This window comes from Juglans microcarpa x Juglans regia, chromosome 3D (assembly GCF_004785595.1).
Source record: "Juglans microcarpa x Juglans regia isolate MS1-56 chromosome 3D, Jm3101_v1.0, whole genome shotgun sequence".
NCBI classification, from domain to species: Eukaryota; Viridiplantae; Streptophyta; class Magnoliopsida; order Fagales; family Juglandaceae; genus Juglans; species Juglans microcarpa x Juglans regia.
Window position 1 is genome coordinate 37303013 of NC_054598.1, and position 25832 is coordinate 37328844.

A 25832-nucleotide genomic window follows, 5' to 3' on the forward strand; every position below is an offset into this window, starting at 1 on the left:
CAAAAGGTGTCTGTCTTTGTTGAAGGGAAGTGTCGTATATTTAACTCTTATATTTCTGCTGTAAAGCATGCATGCAGTAGCCCTGCCTTTGTTTTGTTATATATGACAATGGCCATAGCCAGGGCCGGGCCGGGCTCGATGCATGCATTTACATTACATTAATCTCACGCAGCGCTTGCCCTAGTCCTGTCCTGTCCACGCAAAAGTTCTGTATCTGCTATAATATAATAATATATCTACCAGGGGCGCTCCACCTCTAACAGAGACTATATATGCAAGTGGAAATAATTTGTACTGTTTGCATGGATCATGAAGATTTCTTATAATTTTTTAGTGAAAAAATATTATCAATTTGAAAAGATAAAAATATTATAGGTGAATGTCACTCTATTTGATGATAAGATCTTTAACGATTACAAGCTGTAATATTTAATATTGTGAGGTTTAGATAATATTATTGATCATGTATCTAAAAATATATATTCTTCGAATCTTCTATGTATTTTATAGGATAGAAGATGAGGAATGGGGTATAGTGCAACGGTCTTGTAATTATGATCATAAGAGTAATGTTAAATATGGTAGTGTAGTCTGCAAATCTCAGTTACTCATTTATGAGCTTGCATTCAAAAATGAATTTGAACGAGTTGTTTTTCAAATGGATCTCAAATTTGTCTATTTTTTTAAAGAAATTGCGTGCATGGAGTTTACATAACTTAATATTGCATCTAACGTTACTCATTACGGTAGTAATTCATATATGTTCGGCGACAATAAAGTGAAGTACATTAAGATTGTGTTTGGTTGTTGAACAAAACTTAGTTCATTTCAAACCAATTATTGATGAGACGTATTACTTTTTTAGCTTTTCATGAAAAAGTTAAATTCATATCTGCCTACTTCATACATTTTAACATAAAAGATTAAACTCATCTCAACTTACTTCATATATTTTAATTTCAAAAGTTAAACTTATTTCAACTTAAAAAAATTAAACTCATCTCAATAAAACCCACAAAATACTATTATTTACAACTTAACTCAATTATTTGCTGTAGCCTAAAGTAAACTTAGTTATGGAATAAGAAACGAATAAAATATAGCGTCATTGTACAAAAGAACATTAATGTAATTTCTTCTTATAGAAGCTCGTGTTTAAGATGAAAGGATATTAATTAATAAGGAATTTGGGTTCATAAATTTATAGGGATTTTTTTTATTATTTTAAAATAAAACTATGTATAAAAAAAGAATTCTTACGCCATTTATGATTTATAGGTCGAATTTGACCAAAACGAAATGAAGTTACAAAAAGGGATCACCAAATGTAATAATTAGGAATGTAATTGATCCGGTATATACCGGTTTTGGAAATTGAAAACTTTGGATTTTTTCGGTTTCGATCCAGTCTGGTCCGATTTTCCAAATTACCATTTACACATATGACACTATATATATATGTTTAATATTATAATTTTTTTAATATTAATTGTGAGAATTTAGTAGTTATTATTAACAATTACTTATTCTTTAATGTTCAATTATAGTAGTATAACATGAGTAGTATCTAACTTATCAGAGAGATTAATAAACTTGAATAACAATATTAAAATAGTATAATTAGTGTCTAATTATACTAGTATATTAATTTTATGTTATAAAATTAAACTTGAATAATAAGATTAAAATTTCATGTTATATTAATTATAAATGTAGCATATAATACATATAATAATAATAATATAAAAATTACATATAATATAAAAAATTAAAAATATATATATACCGTTCCGGTTCGGTTTAAAGTGGTTTTCAAAATATAAAAATCAGTACCGTATCAGTTTAGGATCAGTTTTCGTTTTTAAGAATTGATGGTACTGCACCTAACCAATTACAAACCGGACCAACTCACCGGTTCGGTCCGATCTAGTCCGATTCAACCGATTTTTCGATTTTTTCTTACACCTCTAGTAATAATGTATAGTCTGTTTCTAATTACGAGATTGAAAGTGGGTCATCTAACTCTTGATTATTTAAACCTAACTATTTATAGATCAAAGTGAAATAAAGCTATGATGGGTCCATAAGTACTCATCCAACCCTTCAAATAATTGCATGAACACAACCATTTAATTTGTATGTTTATCCTTACAATTTTTGTTTATAAAATTTGATCCAAATTAATCGGAATAAAAAGTTATGATGGATTCACGTGATGCATTGAATTCAGAGTAGTTCATCCAATCCTTAATTGGTTAAACCTTTAATTTCTCAAATTTTTATACTCAATCATAATTTATACCAAAAATGCTTAAGACAGTCGCCTGCCTCAAGCGCTGTGCAAACGGTTGTTGAGTTGGCAAAAAACAAAACACTGCGTTTTGTTTTCTTTTTTAGTTTTTATTTGTCCTACTGCAAGACCTTTCCCTTTCCTCCATCCCAAATCACGCTGCAAGACCTTCCCTCTCTCTCCTTAGACCCACACTGCAAGATGACAAGACCCTTCCCTCTCCTTCATCCCAAATCACGCTGCAAGACCTTCCCTCTTTCTCTCTATCCTTAGACGCAAGCTGCAAGACGGCAAGACCCTTCTCTCTCCTCCATCCCAAGACCAAACCATTTACCAGCTGCTATAGTGACAAGTTAGAAAAATCACACAAAAGTCCCCCCACCCTCTCCTAACATTAGCAATCAAAGCTCAACAAAATTTCAGCTCCCTATCAAAACCAGTCAGCCTCATCACAACCTGATACTCTAAAATGAAAAATAAGCAAATTCTCACTATTTTAGGAACAAAAACCGAATTTCTAGAAAGAAAGAGAAATATTAACAAAGGAAGAGACTTAACATTTTGGAGAAAAATGAGGTGCAGAAACTTACAAGACCATTTTTTGGAAGAAAAAACTTTTTTCAATATGGAAATACGAAATAGAATATGTTAAACGAAATTATCCTATCTCGTAGACGCTAGAAACTCAGAAAGGAAGTTGCCTGTTTTAGAGTGAGAGATGAATAGTCTAAGGAATGAGACGAACATTTGTTTTCGTTCGAGCTTTAGCACTTGAAGATCAATGTCTCACACACTCAGAAGCAGGAAATAGAAAGTGAAATGAGTTTTTCTACTTTTGTTTTCGCTTCTGTTTTCATATTTTTTTTAAAAAAAATAGCAGCTAACGTGGCATGTGACATGTCAGCCAACTGCACGACATCTATATGGGACGACTGTATATAGAAGAATTGAATTTATTCACTTAAATTAATGACTCAATGTGTTTAGTTCATAAATTATCAAACATAATGGATTGACTTAAGTGGTAAAGGCCTTGGGTACTAGTAGTATACATGTTTCCTTTATTAAGATCTAAGATCCGAATTTTCTTGGGTGCAAGTAATTTATAGAGATTATCAGACTAAGAGATTTTCTTATTGAATTACTCAATGAACCTGTCTCTGATACCATAACAATGTTTGTAAAACCACCACACTTCTCTAGGGTGGTGAGTTTTCATTTATATAGGTATATACGAGCAGAGTACAATTTGAATATAAAGAGATAAAATAGGAAATATAATTACAAGAGATAAACTGCATCTCCTACAATTAAGGAGGAAAAGATTAAGGAGGATTCCGTAAATCAATAACTGATTTACTGGAATCCTCTACAATGTGCACTTGCGGGAAAGTACTCCTTGTCGAGAGCTTGTACACCCGACTTCCTGAAACACTCTCTTGAGTACCTAACTTACATTTATGTCTAGCTTGTTTTTGTAAATGAGATTAATTGAAATAAAAATTAAAAGTTAAATAAAATATTATTTAATATTAATTTTATTTTAAAATTTAAAAAAATTAAATTATTTATTTTATTTTATATTATAATGTAAAAAAATTATAATAATAAAATTAAATGGGAGGTGAATAATAATCAAAACAAACGAATCTCAACTTAAAAAAAGGACAATTCCTTTTATATCCCCTAAGGCCTTTTTATGTGGGGTTGAGCACCACTGGCAAAAACGGCTACTTCGAGAGGTTCACATGTCAAATTAGCGCCAATTTATCGCCCCATTATCCATAGTCCATGTCACGACATTTTCCAATCAACTGGTTTGTAACAATACACTGGCGTGGTCAAGAGCGCAGTGGTCTTTACACGTGGCTCATCGATAAGGAATCGTACTGTGGATCCACTAGGCAAGGAAAGATCGGGACCATTAATATATGGATGATGCTACAACTTCCGCTGGGCTCCCGCTGGAGCTATAATATATGTTTTTATATGTTTTGATGTGTTTTTTTAAAAAATTATTTTTTATATAGATTTTTTAATTTTTTTTAAAAATAAAATAAATTTAAAACATCATTAAAAACATTTTCTTAATTAAAAAATAAAAAAAAATTATTAAAAAATACTTCTTTAATCACGAAGTAAAATAAAAAATTATAAAAAAATATTTTTTATTTTACTCCGTGATTAAGAAAGTATTTTTTAATAATATTATAAATTTTTTTTATTTTTTAAAAATATTTAAAATTATTAAAAAAATCTATATAAAAAAAATTAAAAAAAAAACACATAAAAATATATGCTAGGAGCTCTAGCATTATTCTTAATATATTGTGTGGCCTTCGATTTTTACTGGCAACCTAAGTGACCACAATCATGCCACTGTCTCCCTAACGGTTGTTCATAAGCAACAGAGCTTAACCATGGCTGTCCAACGCATTGACTCTGGCTATCTCTTCCAGTCTGGACCGTTCGATCATTTCCCTTCATTAAAGAAAAAAGGATGCCCTTTTCCAAAGAAGATATATAGGAGGATAAATTTTCTTTCTAAATTCTAGGGAAGAAATTTCATTCAACTCATTTATAAATATAACAAATATTTATTAAGTATGTGACAAGAGTATATTTTTTTAAAATCGAACTTAAAAATTAAAAAAAAAATAATTTATTAAAAATCATTTTCTGTCGCATACTTAAAGAGCATATATTAGTTTTTAAAGTGGATTTGATAAAATTTAAGTCAGGTGAAACTTCCTCCAATCCAATTTAAGAAAAACTATATTTATTTTTCAGAAAAAAAAACTGTAAGTCCATCCCATTAAATTAGTTAAAGAATTCATTTTTTTCATGTCTCTATCTTTTTAGAGAAACTAACATCATTCATTCATAAAAAAAATTTACATCCATGATGGATTTATTCTGAAATGTCACCATAACAAACATGACATCATGAACTAAAATAATACATTTGAAACTTCACCAATACATCATTTTTTTTTATGACTGATCTGGTATTCACTATTATTGATACTCTCTATAGATAAACGTCTTAGAGACAATAACCTTTATCTAAATCAACATCACCATTCATAGAAAGAGAAGATTCATGTTTCTATCTATTTATTTGATTTTTAATCGAGATATGGGTTAAATCATAAAGAGCAGTGCTACTCTGCCATCTGAGTAGCACTGCTCATTTTGACTACTAATTCAAAATTCTATTTTTTTTAATTTTCTTATTCATATTTTTTATGATTTCAAAATATTTTTAAAAAATATAAAAATATATTAATATATTAATAATTACTTTTTTAATTATTAAGTAAAAAAAATTAAAATATATAAGATGTCAAAATAATGAGGCAAATGAAATAGATAAAGTAGTATTTTTCAATGATAAAAGTGTTCTGATTGAAGAGTTTGAGATATGAGTTGGTATAATCACTACTAACCTATCTGAGATTCTGAAGTCATGTTCTTATACAAAAAGTTATGGTATATTAGCCGAAAGCAGAAAAGACTTGAAAAAAAAAAAAAAAAATGGTTCACATGATATGATATGGCAAAAGTCCACATTGACAGCAAACTTCCAACAAAATATCGCGCGAAATTGCTTGAACGTGATATTAGAGCAACTTTTTCTCTTTTTTCTCTTTACTCTTTTGTTTAATTTTCTATCTTCCCGAGGTATTGCTTGCAGAGCCTTTACCATTCTTCAACACTCTTTTCCATCACCGTCAAAGCTTTCACTCTCTCTCCCTCTCTCTCTCCCTTTCCGTCTCTCTCTCACAGAGAGACACACCTCCATTCTCTCTTGCCAACCTTTCTCAACGCTTGGTTTTCTGCTACAGAAAGGTAAGCCTGTGAAATTGTGAATCCCATCATTTAGGTTTCCTCCAACGGTCATTTTTTCTATTTCTGGTTATGTTTCCTTTGGTTATATTTGTTCTTCTATTCTGCAACTCTCATTGTCTAGTGGGTTCTTTGAATGATGAGGGCTATGCCCTTTTGTCATTCAAACAGTGCATTACAGTAGACCCGGAAGGGTCTCTGAGCAACTGGAACTCTTCTGACGAGAGCCCTTGTTCATGGAATGGGATTAGTTGCAAAGAGCAAAGAGTCGTGTCTATTAGCATCCCAAAAACGAAACTTTATGGGTTTCTTCCTTCTACTCTTGGAGTACTCCCTCAACTCCGCCATGTAAATTTGAGGAACAATAAGTTATTTGGAAGCTTGCCTGTTGAGCTCTTTGAAGCTCAGGGGTTACAAAGTTTGGTATTGTATGGGAATTCCTTATCTGGGTCTGTGCCAAGTGAGATTGGGAAGCTCAGGTACCTCCAAACCTTAGATTTATCTCAGAATTTCTTCAATGGGTCTTTACCCAGTTCAATTATTCAATGCAAGAGACTCAAAACCTTTGATCTCAGTCAAAATAATCTCACTGGTTCTCTGCCAGAAGGATTTGGAACTGGTTTGGTTTTTCTGGAAAAACTTGATCTTTCATTCAATAAATTCAATGGTTCCATTCCTAGTGACTTGGGAAATTTGTCCAGCTTGCAAGGCACCGTTGATTTGTCTCACAATCTTTTCTCTGGTTCGATCCCAGCCAGCCTTGGAAACCTTCCCGAGAAGGTTTATATTGATCTTACATATAACAAGTTGAGTGGGCCTATACCCCAAAATGGTGCTCTAATGAACAGAGGGCCAACAGCTTTTATTGGGAATCCTGGGCTTTGTGGCCCTCCATTGAAGAATCCTTGTTCTTCAGATACACCTGGTGCGAGTTCCCCTTCCTCCATTCCATTTTTGCCGGATAACGTACCTGAGAATCCTGATGATAGTGCTGGAAAGAGCCAGAAAGCAAGAGGGTTAAGTAAGAGTGCTGTAATTGCGATTGTGGTGAGTGATGTAATTGGCATTTGCCTCGTGGGGTTGCTGTTCTCGTATTGTTACACGAGGGTTTGTGCATGTGGTATGGGTAAGGAAGAAATTGGTTATGGTTTTGAGAAGGGTGGCAAAGGAAGGAAGGAGTGTTTGTGCTTTAGGAAGGATGAATCAGAGACGTTATCAGAAAATGTTGAGCAGTATGACCTTGTGCCATTGGATACACAGGTGGCTTTTGATTTGGATGAGCTTCTTAAGGCATCGGCTTTTGTTCTAGGAAAGAGTGGAATTGGAATTGTTTACAAAGTTGTGCTTGAAGATGGGCTTACCTTAGCTGTGAGAAGATTAGGTGAAGGAGGTTCTCAAAGGTTTAAGGAATTTCAGACAGAAGTAGAAGCAATTGGAAAGCTAAGGCATCCTAATCTTGTAACCCTCAGAGCCTATTATTGGTCTGTTGATGAGAAACTGCTCATCTATGATTACATACCCAATGGAAACCTTGCTACTGCAATTCATGGTATGTTTTACCTGGCCCTCTTGCTTGAAGTAGGTTTTTCTTTTAATATATTCTCTTTATGGTAGTTAATTACCTTATTTTGATTTATGAAAAGTTTTTAGTATTGTCTTTTGTTTTTAATTGATTGCATTGGTACTTCAGGGAAACCTGGAATGGTATCATTTACACCACTATCTTGGTCTATTCGGCTGAAAATTATGAAAGGAATTGCAAAAGGCTTGGTGTATCTGCATGAGTTTAGCCCCAAAAAATATGTACATGGAGACCTGAAGCCAAGCAATATATTGCTTGGACAGACCATGGAACCACACATTTCTGATTTTGGACTCGGGCGCCTTGCTAATATTGCTGGAGGGTCCCCAACCCTGCAATCTAACCGAATGGCTGCAGAGAAACTGCAAGATCAAAGACAACAAAAGAGTGCAACCTCAGAAGTTACTACGATTAGTTCAGGTACTAGTATGGGATCTAATTATCAAGCCCCTGAGGCACTTAAAGTGGTCAAACCCTCCCAGAAGTGGGATGTTTATTCGTATGGGGTGATCCTACTGGAAATGATTACCGGAAGATTGCCCATAGTTCAATTGGGTACCTCAGATATGGATATTGTTCAATGGATTCAGCTTTGCATTGAAGAAAAAAAGCCACTTTCTGATGTTTTGGACCCATATTTGGCTCCAGATGCAGCAGATAAGGAAGAGCAGATTATTGCAGTTCTCAAGATCGCAATGGCTTGTGTTCATAGCAGCCCGGAAAGGAGACCGGCAATGAGGCATGTGTATGATGCTTTAGACAGGCTTGCCATGTCTACTGATTGAGAAATCCAATAAACTACGAATCTGGTCATTGATGTAGCTTGCCGTGTAGTTAACGGAGATAGACAGGGTTAGCTGGATTTTCATAAAGATAAAATGAAAAAGAAGAAGGAAACCATATTGGAATGGAAGTGGTGGAAGTGAGAATGATCAATTTCTGTAAGATTCGCTTTGTCAGTTGTCATTGCATAGGTGCTAGGTGAAGATAGGTCTGCTAGAAGGGCATTTCATGAAGGTTGTAACTTAGGTTGTATGAGATGGCTGTTTGGTATATTTCTGAAAGAACGTCTTTTTCTTCTTGGTCTTACTGCAGACCTCTTGCTTTTTCCTCTCCCTTTTTTAAATGAGCAACCATTGTGTCTTGTTTCTAGGTCCACGAAGTTAATTAGTTGTTTGTTATTTCTTTCGTTCTACTCTGTCAAACAAAATAATGATAGGTTTACTGCTTTTTACCTTTCATTTACTATTCTATAGTGTATTTGAAACTTTTATTATTGTTATTATTTTCTTTTAAGTATTTTTTTAACATTCTTAATCATTAAGAAAAAATTTAAAAAATATAAAATTTTATTAATAATCGCTTCTTTAACTATTAAGTAAAAATAAATAAAGAGAGTAATAAATGAGTGGTTGAAAATAGTAAATCTATCATTATACGTCAAATAAATCCTGTAACAATTGAGTACAGAAAAACACTATATAACACTCATTTGTTCAATTTCCTGGTTGATGGTGATGGGCACCAATTTTCCACAGAAGATGTACTTCAATGCAGGATTATCTGGGAGCTAGTCCATGTCCTTTCACTTGTAAAGCAAGAGAACATAGATAATGGATCAATGTTAATGAAAGCGTAAAGGGAACATGGTATAACATTCTAAGACCGACTTTAACGTGGTTTTGCCTTTTTTGTTTTTGTTTTTCCGGCATTGTTTCCGGTAGTCAAAGGACATGGTTTAGACACAATCTGGTGCTTATTCTGTAATCTTTCTTTTTATTACTGATTCTACCCATGCTGCATGTCTGAATTGGCATGTTGTTCTTTCCGACTTCGTGCGATCTCCATACACGTCAACTTCATGCGATCTTCGCGTATCATTTGTTATTCTATCTTTATTCTAAATATTTTTACTTTCTTCCACTTCTCTGTTCCAATGTTGAGTGCTTTCTCCTCATGTCAAAGATAAAAAGCACTTAACAATGAGTTGATTTTCTTCTTACCCAACAACATGGCGCGAATATAGGCAGTGGACCCCAATCAATTAAATCAATCTGCCAGAAGACTCTTGGCTGTCCTTTGGATTTATCTGTTAATCAATCTGCATGTTTTTTTGACTTGGACAGAGAGCTTCTTGCCAGCATGTATTTGGTCAATGAACCATGAAGTCCACCCAACTTTTCAAAACCCTCCCTGCGGAGCCTCAAGTTTCCTCCAAAAGTGCTCCACGGCGCACGAGAATTTCTATAGCAGTATATCTTTTGTCGAAATATTAATTCTAGAGAAGAACAAATTACTACAGCCGATGGAGCTCAAAGACACTTGACATAAAAATCTCATCACACAAAATGTAACGAGACTTCGCGGGATAGCTATAAGGGATTTAATACTTCCATAAGAGCCCGCGGGGTGCCATCTTGAGTCTGGGCCTTTACGGCCCAATAAGGCACTTAAGGCCTAAACCCTTCTCCAAACTTACAAGGTTCAGGTTGAATCATTAAAGTAAATACTCGCTCATTTATCTTGGGATTATTAAGATATTCATTTATTCAAAATAAATGAATAACTCAAAGGAATCAGGATTCAAGTTTCAGATAGTGGGTGAGACCGTTAATCCAGGTGATCCCAAGAAGTCAAATCCTCTATTTAAAGGGGTGAGGTATGCTAATGACAGTTTGGAATATTTTAGCTCTAAGATGATATATATCATTACTGATTTAGTTATCGGAGAGTCCCCCTTCAACCCCCAAGCCTTATTACTCTTTGGTTGCAAGAGGTCGAGAGTGTGCAGCGGTGAAACACGTCCTCAACAAATTCAATATTAAATTCAACTAATCTCTTCTTGGTTTGACTATTCTTGATCTATAATATTAAACTCATCTCTTCTTGATCAAGAAGAAGAACTCATTATCTCTTGTCGGTTTAAGTTTTCAGTACAATGGGGGATGAAATATGGAATTAAAACATGAAAGAGTTTGATCTATATTTGAGAGAGTGCTGGAATAGCAAATCAATAATTAGCATTGTCATGTCTACGAGAAGAAACTTATATGTAATTTTGAGAAGAAACTCACCATGTCTAAGAGTTATTTGGATGTTGAGATGGTCTCGTCTCATCCCATCTCATCTCATCTCATCACATCTCAACATCCAAACAACACTCAAACATATACTATGAAATTTCAAATTTTCAATTTTTTCATCTAATCATTACTTAATCATTACAACTTTTCTAAATTTCAAAACAAAACACAAAAAACAATTCAATTTTTTCAAATCCTAAAATAAAAATAATAATAATATTCTAACAATATTTTAACTTTACAATATTTTTATTCAAATTTTTCTTTCTCTTTTCCCAAAACCCGATAAAATATCATATCTCAAACAATTTTACTATTATTCACAAACCATTTCATTACAATTCACAGATTTCTCTTCTCATCTCCTTACCCAAGCATTCCTAACTTATATAAGGGTCAAATTGAGAATGGGTGGACACTCGGCATTACTAGCTAACTAGTTTTTGTTTGGAAAGTTGAGAATGATATGTTTGTTGATCTGTCTAGTTCTACTTGTCAGTTGCCCGCCCATATGCATTGATTGGAAGCTTTTCCATGTAATTCCAGAGTATAGCAACATTGGTTTCTCACCTCCCTTATATGCAGAATTGCTTAATTCCAAAACATGCATGGATAAAAAAAGGTTAATATTTGAGCATGTTTTATGAACATTTATGTTTTCGTGGTTTGCAATGGATTACAAGGCTTGGCTTGTTTAGCAGACAAGCATTTGCGCGACAGATAGTAAGGCTTTGAAGTAATGTTTTTTCTTTCTTCCTTCCTTCTTGGAGGGGGCAAGTCCATTATAGTGACACTTAGAGAAATTTCTTCATGATATGAGGAGGCAAAGGTTTTTTTTTTGTACTGATTTTATGGACTCTGTAAAACGCATGAGAAAGAGCTGTAAAAGAGTCGTGAGATAAAAACTTTTTGATGCATGTTTCTCTATTTTGCAGTCAAGCCGTCCCTTATATATATATATATATTTGTTAATGAGCAAGTCAATCCCTAATTAACGCTCATGTCCTCCGGTTAGTTTTATGACTACATCTACATCCACATTATCAGTTTGTAAAATGCTGCATAATGACTGCATGTTTTATCGATGTGAAGCCCTCATTGCTTTTTGATTGTACATATACTCGTTTTCAGCAGTTTCTCACAGTCTGTGCTTTTATGGAATTCTATTTAGAGGTATCATTTCTTTAAACCTAATTCTGTGTTTACTTTTTCAAACGCATTTGAAGTACCTTGAACACTTGCGCCATGAAATTCATTTTTAAGTTGACCTGATGTTTGCAGTACATGTGCAGCTAAAGTACAAAGTTTACCTGTTTATATACATATACATATACATATATATATATATATATATATATTACTGCCTCTTCCAAATTACCACGCTTGAACGAACTTGAGCTGAAAAGTCTGATCCCAAAAAGAACTCATCAGGACCATGTATGCAACTTACCTGAAAGTTAGATTTTCAAAGGCGTTTTCTTACAAAGTTGCCACCTTGACTTTACTTCTAAGCCAGAGATGCTTCAAAAACATGAGAGGGAGATGGGGGAGGGGGGAGGGGGTAAAGAAAATTTAGGCAAATTTTGATGAACCAGGAACAAGAACTGCATTCTTTCGTGCTATCCTCAGCCGCTTCACATACTCCACAAACTCCCTGTTGCAAGTGAAAAGAACCCGATCAACACAATGGTTCGAATACTTTTGTGCACTTTATTTTCTGGTCCAAGAAAGAACAAGAAAAATGCCAATTCTAGAAGTATAAGATTACAGCTTTAAAGAACCTACTTCCATGGCACATCGCCAACAGCCCTCCAATTCTCTCCTCTGTCTTTATAAAGCAGTGTGAATTCTGATCCATCCTCGAACAACCTTAACCCGGATACCAATTGTGTACCTGAAATATTGAACGAATTATTCAATGGTTATTTCCTAAATGCATCATGCTCAATCTTCTAAGAATATTGCTGTTACCTACCAAACATGTCATCCAGCTGACGTGCGAGGCTAGAGTAGCCACCATGATCAAGAATGCCCACTTTCCGGCCGACAATAACACCATCCATGTTAACCTTCACGTAAGCCCACCTCTCTTTGCTTTGGACTCCCTCCGACTCTTCGTCGCAATCTTCTGGGGTACTTCTTGAGTAGATGGTGTTTGAGCTTTTCAAGTTCAGGTTGGCCTGAGGCCAATCTACGAGCTCATCATGTACCTCAAGGTTTAACACTGATCCATACGACTATAGTTAATACATTGCAACTGATGTTACTAAACAGACACTCAAAAACAATTTTGCCTCTCAAGCATTATTTGAAAGCATAACTTTACCAATAGTATCACAAATGTTTTGAGAATACACGATCTACAAAGAGAATTACAAAAAACTACCTTACAAACTGATATAGTTTGATTTGTTATATCAAATGTACTTTACAGTAAAAAAAAACTTCAAAATCTATCCTACAACATCGAGCTTTATGTGTGTGTGTGTGTGTGTGTGTGCGCGTGTGTTGTGAATCAAACATTTCTCAATGATTTATTAGCACATTACAACGTCCCATGTGAGCCTATTTGTTCTTGTTTCAAATTAGTACCATGGTTAGCAATAGTGGTATTTTCTGCACATGGTTAATCAATTGAGTGGAACAGTCTTATTCTAAACTAGAAATGGTTTAAAGCTAGTGATTACCATATAAACAACAAGAAGAAAAACCCAATCACAAAGGAAGGGCATACATTGTCCGGAGGGATGATAAGCTTCAGGTTGCAGAGTTCTCAGACTTAGACCCAGATCAATAATATCATTATCCTCCTTGGCATGGAAATGAACTGAGTGAAGATTTGAAGAGTTGAGAAGAAAGCCTGATGTGTTTGAATCCATTGGAATATTGGACAGGACAACTTAGGCAGTGTCGATTGCTATGGTGTGCCGATTTGCAGTCAATGGAGGTGCCTATTTATAGAATGTTAGGGCCAAAACCAACTGAACATTAAAGCAGAAAAGCAACTGCCAGTGGGGCCGATGAAGTGCATACAGAAGACAAGAAATAGTCCTCCATTATGTATTATTGAATGATGCTTATCTTCTTCTGCTACTATCAACATGCAAAAACATAAGGGAGTCCAAAACACCACAAGAAGTCAAGAACAAGGGATGGCCAAATTGATCCCATTAAAAGTAGTTTCGGATTCTGCTACCCAACATTGCTACAAAGCTTCAGACTTCTCAGGTTGGTCTCCCAGGGTGACGGGGGCAAGTAAGTAGTAACCAATGCTGGATAACGACCGACTATGAATGTGATACCCCGTACTGATTGGCTAAAACTCCCACCAATTTCTGTAAATGATGCTTCATGGCTGCGGTGGAAGTACAATATCAGCAATGTTAGCACCAGTACTGGTGGTCTGGTTTAGGATAAGGCACATGCATTTTAAGGGCTAAGTACATATCATCACGGAAAGACGATTGTTGATTATCGATGTGGGATTGGGAGCTCCATTTTTACTCACTATTGCAAATATTTACTGATCTAGACAAAAGGCTGGCAATACCATTCTGCTAGATATTTGTTTTAGTCATTCTAAATGATTTTTTTTTTTTCTCGGTTAACAGTACTGCCACTTGTGGAGGAACAGAGATCTGGTCGAAACCCCACTTCCCACTACGCCCCCCCACCTTCCCCCCAGAGCTTAGGCGAGGATGCTATTATCACTATCGCTATAAATGAAACTTCAGAAGACCCATTGTTCTTTCTAATTTGCCTTCTTCCTGGCACCAGTAACACGACCACCTTTGATCACCCTTGGATTACTCCTACAGACCACACTCCTATCTCACCGTATAAAATGTAACACTTTTTTATCAATCTTGAATCATTCTTTATATTTTTAAAAGAAAAACTCAAAAACTGATATGGCATAAGATGAGAGTACAGGTTATAGAATTTTCTTACTACAATTAGTAGGAATGTGTGATGTAAATTAATAAAAGCGGAGAATCTAAGTTGTCCTCTCAATCTGTTATGGTCCTATATTGGTTAGGAGTCAAATGATACGTGTGTATATAAGCTTAGGGGCACCTCCACCTAGCAAGCCGATTTTCTAGGATGTGAATCCTTGGCCATATATGGACATATAACAAATGGTATCAGAGTCGGTTATGGGCTCCCATGCTTGCTCACCCAATGGGTTGGGCTTGTAGAGTGGCCGGCTATGGATCAAGTGGGATGGGCCATGTTGCCCCAACCTAGTGCTCCCATATGTGCTCGACCAACATGGCCCACATTGGTCTTGAAGGGTGGGACCATAACACAGTCTTTCTACTTATTATATTTAAATTTTAATCCATTTATAAATTCTTTTCAATAAATTACAATAGTTTTTTTTTTTTTGAAATTTATGAATTTTATTTGATCATGAAGATACATATATAATTGTGTATATATGTATCTCCATGATTGATAATACGAGCACATATAGATCTGTAACCGTAGTATTGAAGCAGACTAATTGATTACCACCTCAGCCTTACATTTTATAATTTCTTATCTATGGCCTTGCCCTATTATTTGTTTTTTTCGCAAACAAGAAATATAGAATTAATTTGAGAAGAGGATATGTATAGAATTAAAGAACTTTGGAATCATCCAAATTGAGAGATTCCGATCCACATTACTAAAATCAACCAACTTGCAATATTGACATTGGAGGGAGCTGCAACCATACTGCTTTCAGAAATCGAATATGATTTCAGGCCTGCATTTTAGGCCCAGCCCAGACTATGCATATACTTCTTGACCTCCTAGAACTGGGCCACTCGGCCCACTACTACAACCGTCTCCTTCTTCTCTCTCTTTCTCGACCCCGAGTGGCCTTCAGAATTCACGGTTGGCCGCCTTCTGATAAAACCTCTCCTCTGCTCTCTTTCTCTCTCTCATTTCAACATGTCAATGAATGGGGGGGTTGAGGTGAACAGAGTGTTCATAGGAGCAGGATGCAATAGAATAGTGAACAACGTGTCGTGGGGCGCCTGTGATTTGGTGGCCTTTGGTGCCCAAAATGCTGTAGCTATATTCTGCCCCAAGGTTTCCCCCTGAGCATCTAAGATTTATCTTTATTGCGTTTAAGTCGCACCTTGGCTCACCATATATATTATCAAACTGAGCTATTTCTTCTTCTTCTTTGTTATTTTTCGTTTTTGCAGACTGCTCAAATCTTGACCACGCTTCCGGGTCACAAGGCCTCTGTGAACTGCACGCAGTGGCTTCCAAGTAATAAATTTTCATTTAAAGGTAATTTCTTATATTGGGTGCAATTAGATGTGCCTGTTTTAGCTTTTTTCCTAGTCTAGTATGACCTTGATGCAGATTGAGATGGCATAATATAATTTCTGAACCCTAACAGTTGACATTAGTGGTTTTCTGGGTAGTTAAGAAACAATAGAGAAATAAAAGAAAGTAAAGTTCTGAATTTTTTTCCCTTTTTGATCGTGGATAAAACCCCCTACTCCGGTGTTCTCAACAGAAGCTTGCGTTGCGGACGGAAGGATATTTTTAGAAGTATTTCGGACGGGATGATTAATACCTTAGGAATAAGTATTAATTGTTGATATCTCTCTCGGTTGGGAATGACCTTTATCGTTTATCTGCAGCTAAACAGTTAGAGAGGCACTATCTGCTCTCTGGGGATGCTGATGGTGTCATTATCTTATGGGAACTATGTCTCCTTGACAGAAAGGTAATCACTTGTGCAACTGAGTAATTAGTGAACTCTTCTTCGACTTAGTTTCTTGCCAGGATCACTCATTCATTTGATGTCCTATTAAATGTATTATATTTTTCCGTGTTTTAGCTGAACATTAATTAATTAATAATGAATATTTAACAGTGGAGGCATGTGTTACAAGTACCACAATCACACAAGAAGGGCGTCACATGCATTACTGGAATTATGGTTTCTGAAACCGAGGCAATCTTTGCCTCTACTTCTTCAGACGGTACAATCCATGTATGGGAAGTGTTGTTTCCATCTACTACTGGAGGTTAGTTATAAATTACTGGAATAAACTATAGCATTGTTACTATCAGGCTTATATGATGGTACCCTAGTACACAGTAAGCATCCTGCCATGTGCTAGAGGATAATATGAACACCGTTGTGCTTTGTATGCTTTATTTATTGGAATGGTGATCTCTCTTTTCCAAAAACTTCTTTCAGTTTTGGTTTGGGACTAGAGGTCATTTGGCTTCTTATTTAGTCCTTTACTTGAAATGAATCTGATGGGCGGAGCTTTGAAAATTGCAAGAAGACAATGGATGAGCTTAGATCCATAATGCTAAAAACTCTTTATGCCCGGATGTTGGCTCATGATGGTCTGGGCCACTGTTAGAGTTGTAGTTTAGAGCTAAAGGTTATGTTATCATGGTATGTTTATAGTAACATATACGTATGCTTTCTACTTATAAAAAAAAAAAGTAATATATACGAATGCTTTCTGGTGAAGGGACTGTAGCAAACAGCCCTAAACCATTTCTAAATATTATCTTCCTTCTCTTCTCCTTCATCCTCTTTACAATTCAACTTGGTATCAGCACTTGGGGAAAAAATAAAATAAAACTTGACACTGACTATGTTCAAAGTGGCTTAACCCGTAGGGGTTGGCTCAAGAGGTAAGAGCTTTGGTCTTCATAGTATGCTCTCTCCAGGTATAAGTTCAAACCTTTGGGTGCAAACAATTTCCAGGGACCATCGTACTAGATGATTTTTCCCTTGAATTGCCCAAAGTGCACTTTCGGGAAGCTCCTTGCCGAGGGCCTATGCACCCCCAAGTTTGTTGGGGCTTTGTTCCCGGACACCTGGTGCCACTAAAAAAATGTTTAAGATGGCTTTCAAACATGTCTTATTTGAAGATAATTTTCATATTTAATTATCTGGATTGTGTAATTCTAAGCAGCTTTTTTGCTTTCACTTCATTCTGAAGCAACTAAATTCTGTTTCGAAATTTTGATAAACAAATGCTTGGGTTTTTAGGTGACTGCAAATTGCTTTGTCTGGAATCTCTCTTTGTTGGTTTGAAACCTATGGTAGCACTTTCATTAGCAAAATTGCCTGGAAATACTGGGCATTTAGTTCTAGCAATGGGAGGATTAGATAACAAGATTCATCTATACTGTGGGGAGAGGACTGGAAAGGTATGGAAACACTGACTTGTGAATCTACACCTTAAAGTTCCCATGTAGTCTTTATTGTGGCCGTCACTTATCTTGGGTCCTTTTCTTTGGTGCATACTCCCAGTTTCTTCATGCTTGTGAATTGAAAGGACATACGGATTGGATCCGAAGTCTGGACTTCTCATTACCTATATGCACCAAGGATGAAGCAAAAAGTATTCTACTCGTAAGTTCGTCTCAGGACAAAGGCATACGCGTATGGAAACTGACTCTACGGAGTTCTCTTGGCAGCACTCAGCGTGCATACAGGAGAGAAGAAATAAGCCTAGCATCTTATATTGAAGGCCCTATGTTTGTAGCTGGCTTATCCTCTTATCAAATATCTTTAGAATCTCTTCTAATCGGACATGAAGATTGGGTATATTCAGTGGAGTGGCAACCCCCTTTAACTGCATCTGTAGAAGGAATTGACTACTATCAACCTCAAAGTATCTTATCTGCATCTATGGACAAGACAATGATGGTCTGGCAACCTGAAAGAACTTCTGGTATCTGGATGAATGTTGTTACTGTTGGTGAATTAAGTCATTGTGCTTTAGGGTTTTATGGTGGCCATTGGAGCCCAAATGGAGATTCCATTTTAGCACATGGATATGGTGGATCCTTCCACCTCTGGAAAAATGTTGGGGTGAACCTAGATAATTGGCAACCGCAAAAGGTTCCGTCTGGACATTTTGCAGCTGTGGCAGATGTAGCATGGGCAAGATCTGGTGAATACATACTTTCAGTCAGCCATGACCAGGTAATATATTAAGGTACACAAAAAATTTTTTCATTCTTCTTGAATATGTCAAATGTTTTTAATACATGGTGCACTTTCAGCCTTTTTAAAGAATTTACAACAAGCTGTGTTGTCGTGTTCTACAATTCTTGCCTGAAAGTTGTAAATCTCTTTTAGACATAACAAGAGCTTGAAAGTGATCCTATGCACTAAGAGAAAAATATGATTGACACCCCTGCGGTTTCAGTGTGGAAAAGTGTACGTATGGTGTTAATAAGGTGTTTAGCAAGCATTTGATTGCATCATGAGGTGAAAATGTCTTCAAGTGGTCTATGACTAACAATGTAAATGACACAAGGTTGGTGGGCAATGCATATCAGTGATTTTAAAATTGCTGTTTAAATTTGTAGTATTTAAAAGTCTCAGGCTGCCAAGCACAGGTTAGAGTCTTGAGAGCAGTTACTTCATACAAAAAATGCTGAAGGCTAAGACCATATCCAAACCACCTCTCCTAGTTACATTGGGCGAATGCTTAGTAGTGATCCTTTAATTTAGCAATTTTAGATTTAACCAATTCTAAAATTTTTAGGGTGTGCCATGGTTAGGGGTGGTAATATGTGACACGATCTGTTAACCCAACATAAATACAACACGAAATTAGTGGGTTTGGGTTTGATGTTAATAGGTTCAGGTCAAAAAGGGTTGACCTCGTTAAGACAGGATTCATTAACGGGTTAACCCGCGTAACCTATTAGCGACCCATTTAGACCCGTTAACTTTTGTTTTACTCAAAATTATGATTATGTCCTTTTTAACATAAAAACAAAAATACCCTAACCCTATTTCATATTTCCTAACTTTCTCTTAGACCCTCACTTTCTCAGTTCTTAGTTGAGTAAGTTCTCACAGAGTCAACGACCGTCTCCCACACTTCCTTTGGATTGTAATTTTGGACTTATGTAGTTAGTTTTATATTTTTTGAAGATATTGTGATTTTAACTTTTATGTAAAATTATGTTAATCAGGTCAAATAAATTATTTAGGTCAATTCAACCCATTTACATAAACGGGTTGTGTCGTGTCATTGTATTTTTAATTAATTCATAACGGGTCAAAATGGGCTGTGTTGTATCAATCTGTTATTTTAATGGGTCGTGTTCGGGTTGACCCATATTGTATAATATACACAACTTGACACGACACGAACATGACCCGTTAACACGATTTGCCACCCTTAGCCATGGTCCTTGATTGTCCCCTTTTAGGATCTAGAGTTTTGGGTTGAGCTTCTAGAGTGTGTTTAACTTTGGGAGAAATTACATGGGAAGTTTGTCGACACTTGTCTTGAAGGGACCCATGAGGATGCTGTAATATAGTTTTAGAGAACAATTTATCGTAGCTTTTGAGAATGGAGTTCAAATTCTAGGTAGGTGATAGGCCTTATAAAACAAGCTAGATAGATGTTTTCGTACTATCAAGTTGACAAGTCAGAGGAACAAAGAAAGTCTTAATGTTTAGTTTGAAAGCAGGACTTTTGTTACCTTAAGATGTATTTTGGAAAAAAAAAAGGTTTGGGATCTGTGATGCAGTTGATAGAGGAAAATAAATCCGACTATAACACTGTTTCCCTCACAAATTTTGGATGAATAGGCAGATGCCTTAAATTATTATGATTATTTGTTTCATGCAGACATCTCGAATATTTGCTTCATGGAAAAATGAGGATTCTCTTAGAGATGGGGACTCTTGGCATGAAATTGCTCGCCCTCAGGTTCACGGTCATGATATTAATTGCGTGACCATTATCAGAGGAAAGGGGAACCATCGTTTTGTTAGTGGAGCTGATGAGAAAGTTGCCAGAGTATTTGAAGCTCCATTGTCTTTTTTGAAGACCTTGAACCATGCTACTTCACAAAGTTCTAGTTTCTCTGAAGATATCCAGGTAGATGTTCAGATTTTGGGTGCAAATATGTCTGCTCTTGGACTATCACAAAAACCTATTTATCTTCAGGGTGAGTCTCTCTCTCTCTCTCTCTCTCTCTCTCTCTTTCTCTCTCTGATTTGATATTTTTATGGATTCCATATTTGTAGTGTTATGAATGTTGCTTCTTCCCATTTTTAAGTAAAATAAAGTTTTATTGAAACAAGTACTTCTCAAAACAAAAGTTGTACTAAAACAAGTAAATAGGTATAGCCTAAGTACACAGGAATATACAAAAGACAACACCTAGTTACGAGGAGCTAGTAATGGATACAAAGAAAGTCATGGAAATTGGCCCCATTAAACACAATAGCGGAAGCCCATAGGAATAAGGTATGGAAAAGAAACATCTAAGCTCTTCCAAATAGCACTCATGGTCTTCAAAGCTTCTGCCATTCCTTTCAACCCAAATGCACCACATGAGACCTAAAGGAATCATTCTCCACATGGCAACAACATGAGAGTCACCCTGAACGTTAGAGAATTTAAAATGTTATCATGCCGGTTGAATTTTAATTTTAATAGGCATTTCAAACGTCCTCTTTGTATTCTAGCCTGCACCAAGTGTTTTGATTCATTCTTCGGTTTCTCAAAGGTACCCTTGGGTTCGGTCTCACTTTGCTGCTTGGCCTTCGACTTGGTACAAGTCACATGGCATGTTTGGCCTCATTTTCTGCTTCTATCCAAGACGATCACAGCCGGATTCACTTCGCGATGAAATCATATACTTTGAGATGGGAACAAGTGTAGTTAGCTATCCAAATGAAATATTCAGTGTAAAAAATATTATCCTTATTTTGGAGGCCAGCTAGTGAATCTTTTGCCCACATATTTGGTTTTTTGTCCCTATCTCACTGTTCCCCCCTAGAAAAAACAAAAACAAAACGGTGGAGGTGCTACCCGCATGGGCCATGGGGGGGGAGGGGGAGTTGGGCCCCCAGGCCCTGGCCCTATTAGAATGGCCGGGGGTGGATTAGCAATGCAAACCGGCCGGAATCTGCCAAACAACCCAAATTTTTCACCAAATCCACATATCTATCCCTAAGATCCATATATCCATCATCCAACAACAAATATACAAACACAGACCCAAAAAATATCATCTTAAAATAAATCATGATGACGCAAGCTGCAAGACTACGGCATGGCCGTGGGTCTGAGAAAAGAGTCACAGCCACAACTGGCGTTGGGTCTCTTCGCAAAACCATAGCCATTCGTGGCCTCAAACCCATGGCCACGGAAGAGGTGAAGAACAAAAGAAGAGAGAAGGGGAGGTAGAAATTGAACCGCGGAGGGAGGGAGAGGAGAAGAGAATGTGATTTAGGGTTTTGTGATTTTCCCATATATGCTAAAGTAAAACACCAAAATGGCATCGTTTTATTATTATTATTTTTTAATATATATATATATATATATGTAGGGCGAAGCTGGACGCGGGAAACCTCGGGCGGGCTTGGGCCCCTTCCCCCCGGTAGCCCTAGGCGTGCTGGCATCCACCCACACGCCATCCGTTTGCGGATGGAAGCCCTTGCCCCGACCAGGCTGGGGCCGGGCAAGGGTGGCGAACGAGCCGGATCTGGTGGCCCACCACCCACCCCTAGGGCTAAGTAAATGAAATAAATTCTCATGATTTTCTTGTTCTAGCTTTCTTGCCATTGGAAGGTTAACATGTTGTTCTCATCATTGCAATCTTTTTTCCTCGTATTGAAAGCTCTTGTGATTCATGTTTTATGTCAAAATCTAAGTTGGTAAATGAATGTTCTCATCATTGCAATCTTTTTTCCTCGTATTGAAAGCTCTTGTGATTCATGTTTTATGTCAAAATCTAAGTTGGTAAATGAATGACTTTCATACAAGTTAGGAATGATCTAATAGGCCATTTTTTATGCAGCCACACATGAGACCCCATATAGAAGTGGGAATGATGGTCCTGACACCCTTGAAACTATTCCCGATGCGGTTCCGGCTGTGTTGACCGAACCCCCAATTGAGGATCAACTGGCATGGCATACACTCTGGCCAGAATCACACAAACTTTATGGTCATGGAAATGAGTTGTTTTCTTTGTGCTGTGACCATGAGGGGAAACTTGTTGCTTCGTCATGCAAGGTAAGGTATATTGTGTCCTGGTAACTCTCTTGCTATTACATATGTGAGTTTTAGAAGTACATTTCAAAACTGACTTGGGTATATGATTGTTCTAGTGTTGTATTTTCATATAGTACATTATTGCTTTTACGTCACGTCTCTGCAGGCCCAATCTGCAATGGTAGCAGAAATATGGTTGTGGCAAGTGGGTTCATGGAAGGCTGTTGGTCATATGCAGTCACACAGTTTAACTGTGACACAGATGGAATTCTCACATGACGACAACATGCTTTTGGCTGTGTCAAGGGATCGCCAGTTTTCTGTTTTCACTATCAAAAGAACAGGTACCTGAATCCTCACTTTGTCCCTTAGAGTATGCTTGCTGCTTCTAAGGTTTGCATTTTCACATTTGGAATACTCTGGATTGAGTATAGAAGGTGGAAGATGGGATTCCACGTTCTTGGAAGGGAAAAATATTGCCCTTTATAATGATTCCAAGTGTAAATTTTACTAGTGCTTTTGGGGGTAAGCCCAGATATGGCGTTGTTGTATCACTAGTAAGACTTTCTGAAATAAACAACGAAATTGTCTGAAGTAAACAATGAAGTTGTCTTCTAATTTTTTTCACCATATTAATGGGAAAAATATTGCCCTTCATAATGATTCAAGGAACTCAAAATATAACCTTGACTAGTCCTTTTGGAGGGATAAGCCTAGATGTGGCTTGGGCTTTGCTTAGTTTCTTACGGCAGTAGTAACACTTTCTGAAGTAAACAACGAAGTGGTTGTTATGCCCCAAGGAAGGCCTAAGCCACATTTGGGCCTATACTCCAAAAGAACTAGTCAATGATGGCTCCATTGGAACCATTATAAAGAAGAAGAACTTCTACTTCTCAAGTAATGTGAGATTTCATAAACTACCTACCCTTATCACTTATCAGTCAATATGGAGTATCACAGTTGTGTTTTCTAATTTTCACCATATTAAGATAAGATTCCCAAAAGGCTTAAATAGCATGCTGTCTGTTTGTGGATGTCATTCATTGTAAGATTATAAATAAGGGTTTCTGTGTTTAATTTTCGATGTTACCAGAGATATAGGGAAAAGTGCAAAAGATAATGAGAATTTCTGTACAATCTTCAATTTTTGGTTTTTTGCTTCTAATACACTGTCATGAAGGTGGAGAATCTAATAACCACTTCAAGAAGCACAACCATGACCGTCACTGCCTTTTTTCTTTTGGCATTCTTATGCATTGCTGCCACTTCTCAATGTTGTCATCCTCTTGGCACACATACAATTTTCTGTCTTTTCCACAGTAACTTTACCATCACCTCCTTTGGTTCTCCTGTCTCCCAATGTTTTAATGTAATTTTTTTTTTCTGTCATGATTGAGCAATAAACAAAAAACGACAAGTGATTTATTCTTTGAAAGTGGAAGTAAAAAGAATTATTGATATTTGCTGGAATTTTGCAGCAATTCATAATCACTTGGCTTATTTGATATCTCTGGTTAGGCAACAACGAAGTTAGTTGTCAACTTGTAGCAAGGCAGGAGGCACATAAAAGAATCATCTGGTCGTGTTCATGGAATCCACATGGTCACGAATTTGCTACGGGTTCACGGGACAAGACAGTGAAGATTTGGGCTGTTGACAAGGGATCTTCTGTTAGGCAGCTTCTGACTTTGCCGCAATTCAACAGTAGTGTCACAGCATTATCTTGGTTTGGTTTTGGTCACCAGGGAAACGATGGGTTCCTAGCAGTTGGAATGGAAAGTGGACTGATTGAACTGTGGAGTCTCTCTGTTAAAAGAACCGATGATGGTAGCATTGCAGCAGCAGGTGTAGCTGCTGCTGCTGTTGTGCAACTCGATCCGTTCATGTGCCATGTCTCTGCGGTAAACCGTCTAGCATGGAAAAATACCAAGAGTGAAGATTCCAGGAAAATGCAGCTTGCTTCTTGTGGTGCTGATCATTCTGTAAGAGTGTTTGAGATAAATGTTGTTTAATAACAACTGTTTTTTTAATCTTTAGACATTATTTTCCCATCCCCAATTTTGATGGCCAATCTTCAATTTTCATATTTTCTCATCCCCAATTTGATGGCTAATCCTCAAGTTCAGAAGCATGCATGCACATACTGTTTATTCTATATTTTCTCAAACACTGACAGAGTGTATTCCTGTTCAAGCATGCTATGAGCTTTGGTGGGCCCTTATATACGCTTCGGTGCATTTGCTTATATGGTTTGTCATCCGGGATGCCTATATGCTGTGGTCCTCATTAGGGATGGCTACGTCCATGAGCTGGTCGCTGTATAGGCTGCCTAGCTGGTCAAAGTAGCACAGCCTCTCTCCCTCCAGCTAAAATGTAGGGTTTTCAGACGTGTGTTCAATACCATCACCAAGCAACGAAACCCTCAAAATCATCTTTAAAAGGACGCAATATATAGAAGCCGACAACTTTTTTATTTTCAACAAACTTGCGTTGAAATTAAAAAAGCAAATACCAGAGGTGACATGGGAGGATCCCTAGAAAAATTCCTCCACAAAAATTAGAAGGACAATGCTAAATCCACCACTTGGACTCTTATTCCTGCCAGGTGTATTTTTATATATTTTTTTAAAGTTATTTTTTACATAAACTTTTTAACACTTTTAAATTTTTACATAAATTTTTTTAACACTTTTAAATATTTTTAAAAAATAAAATAAATTTAGATTATTAAAAAACATTTCCTAAATCATAAAGTAAAAAAAAAAAAATTAGTAAGGAAGTATTTTTTAATGTTGTGAATTTTTTTATATTTTTTTAAAATATTTAAAATTGTTAAAAAAATCTATATAAAAAAAGAACTAAAAAAAACATATAAAAAATACATGCAAGCCTAGCGGGAGCCCCAGCAATGGTTCTAGCATTCATACAATAGGAAGTAAAAATAAATGATCAGCGGCTCGGGCCCTTATTCATTGACTTGGCTAAGGAGGGGACCGCTACAATGGTGGTGG

General features: G+C 36.4%; 3 protein-coding genes across 3 annotated transcripts; 2 read left to right on the forward strand and 1 right to left on the reverse strand.

Annotated features, from left to right (window-relative positions):
* The first annotated feature begins 5938 nt into the window (after positions 1 to 5938).
* LOC121255711 (receptor protein kinase-like protein ZAR1) lies at positions 5939 to 8914 on the forward strand. Its single transcript, XM_041156195.1, has 2 exons — positions 5939 to 7688; positions 7830 to 8914. Exons 1-2 carry the CDS (start codon positions 6212 to 6214, stop codon positions 8504 to 8506), a joined length of 2154 nt encoding a protein of 717 aa, XP_041012129.1. The 5' UTR covers positions 5939 to 6211; the 3' UTR covers positions 8507 to 8914.
* A 3366-nt stretch (positions 8915 to 12280) lies between these two features.
* LOC121256547 (auxin-responsive protein IAA32-like) lies at positions 12281 to 13824 on the reverse strand. Its single transcript, XM_041157387.1, has 4 exons — positions 13539 to 13824; positions 12780 to 13028; positions 12590 to 12698; positions 12281 to 12458 (listed from the first exon to the last, which is right to left on the reverse strand). The coding sequence occupies exons 1-4, from the start codon at positions 13681 to 13683 to the stop codon at positions 12377 to 12379; spliced, it is 585 nt and encodes a 194-aa protein (XP_041013321.1). The 5' UTR covers positions 13684 to 13824; the 3' UTR covers positions 12281 to 12376.
* Positions 13825 to 15636: 1812 nt separating this feature from the next.
* LOC121255576 (elongator complex protein 2) lies at positions 15637 to 24879 on the forward strand. The gene is made up of 10 exons (XM_041155950.1): positions 15637 to 15886; positions 16006 to 16093; positions 16453 to 16538; positions 16689 to 16842; positions 17832 to 17992; positions 18096 to 18773; positions 20443 to 20764; positions 22625 to 22842; positions 22988 to 23165; positions 24340 to 24879. The coding sequence occupies exons 1-10, from the start codon at positions 15746 to 15748 to the stop codon at positions 24831 to 24833; spliced, it is 2520 nt and encodes an 839-aa protein (XP_041011884.1). The 5' UTR covers positions 15637 to 15745; the 3' UTR covers positions 24834 to 24879.
* Positions 24880 to 25832: the final 953 nt, after the last annotated feature.

Bases quoted from the DNA above. Each gene is read 5' to 3' on its own strand.
- LOC121255711 (XM_041156195.1), top strand. From the start codon at position 6,212: ATGTTTCCTTTGGTTATATTTGTTCTTCTATTCTGCAACTCTCATTGT. The intron at 7,689-7,829 runs GTATGTTTTACC...TTGGTACTTCAG, and splicing joins CCTTGCTACTGCAATTCATG to GGAAACCTGGAATGGTATCA.
- LOC121256547 (XM_041157387.1), bottom strand. From the start codon at position 13,683: ATGGATTCAAACACATCAGGCTTTCTTCTCAACTCTTCAAATCTTCAC. The intron at 12,699-12,779 runs GTAGGTAACAGC...TCAATATTTCAG, and splicing joins TCAGCTGGATGACATGTTTG to GTACACAATTGGTATCCGGG. The intron at 12,459-12,589 runs GTAGGTTCTTTA...CACTTGCAACAG, and splicing joins GTTGGCGATGTGCCATGGAA to GGAGTTTGTGGAGTATGTGA.
- LOC121255576 (XM_041155950.1), top strand. From the start codon at position 15,746: ATGTCAATGAATGGGGGGGTTGAGGTGAACAGAGTGTTCATAGGAGCA. The intron at 16,539-16,688 runs GTAATCACTTGT...AATATTTAACAG, and splicing joins TATGTCTCCTTGACAGAAAG to TGGAGGCATGTGTTACAAGT. The intron at 22,843-22,987 runs GTAAGGTATATT...ACGTCTCTGCAG, and splicing joins TTGTTGCTTCGTCATGCAAG to GCCCAATCTGCAATGGTAGC.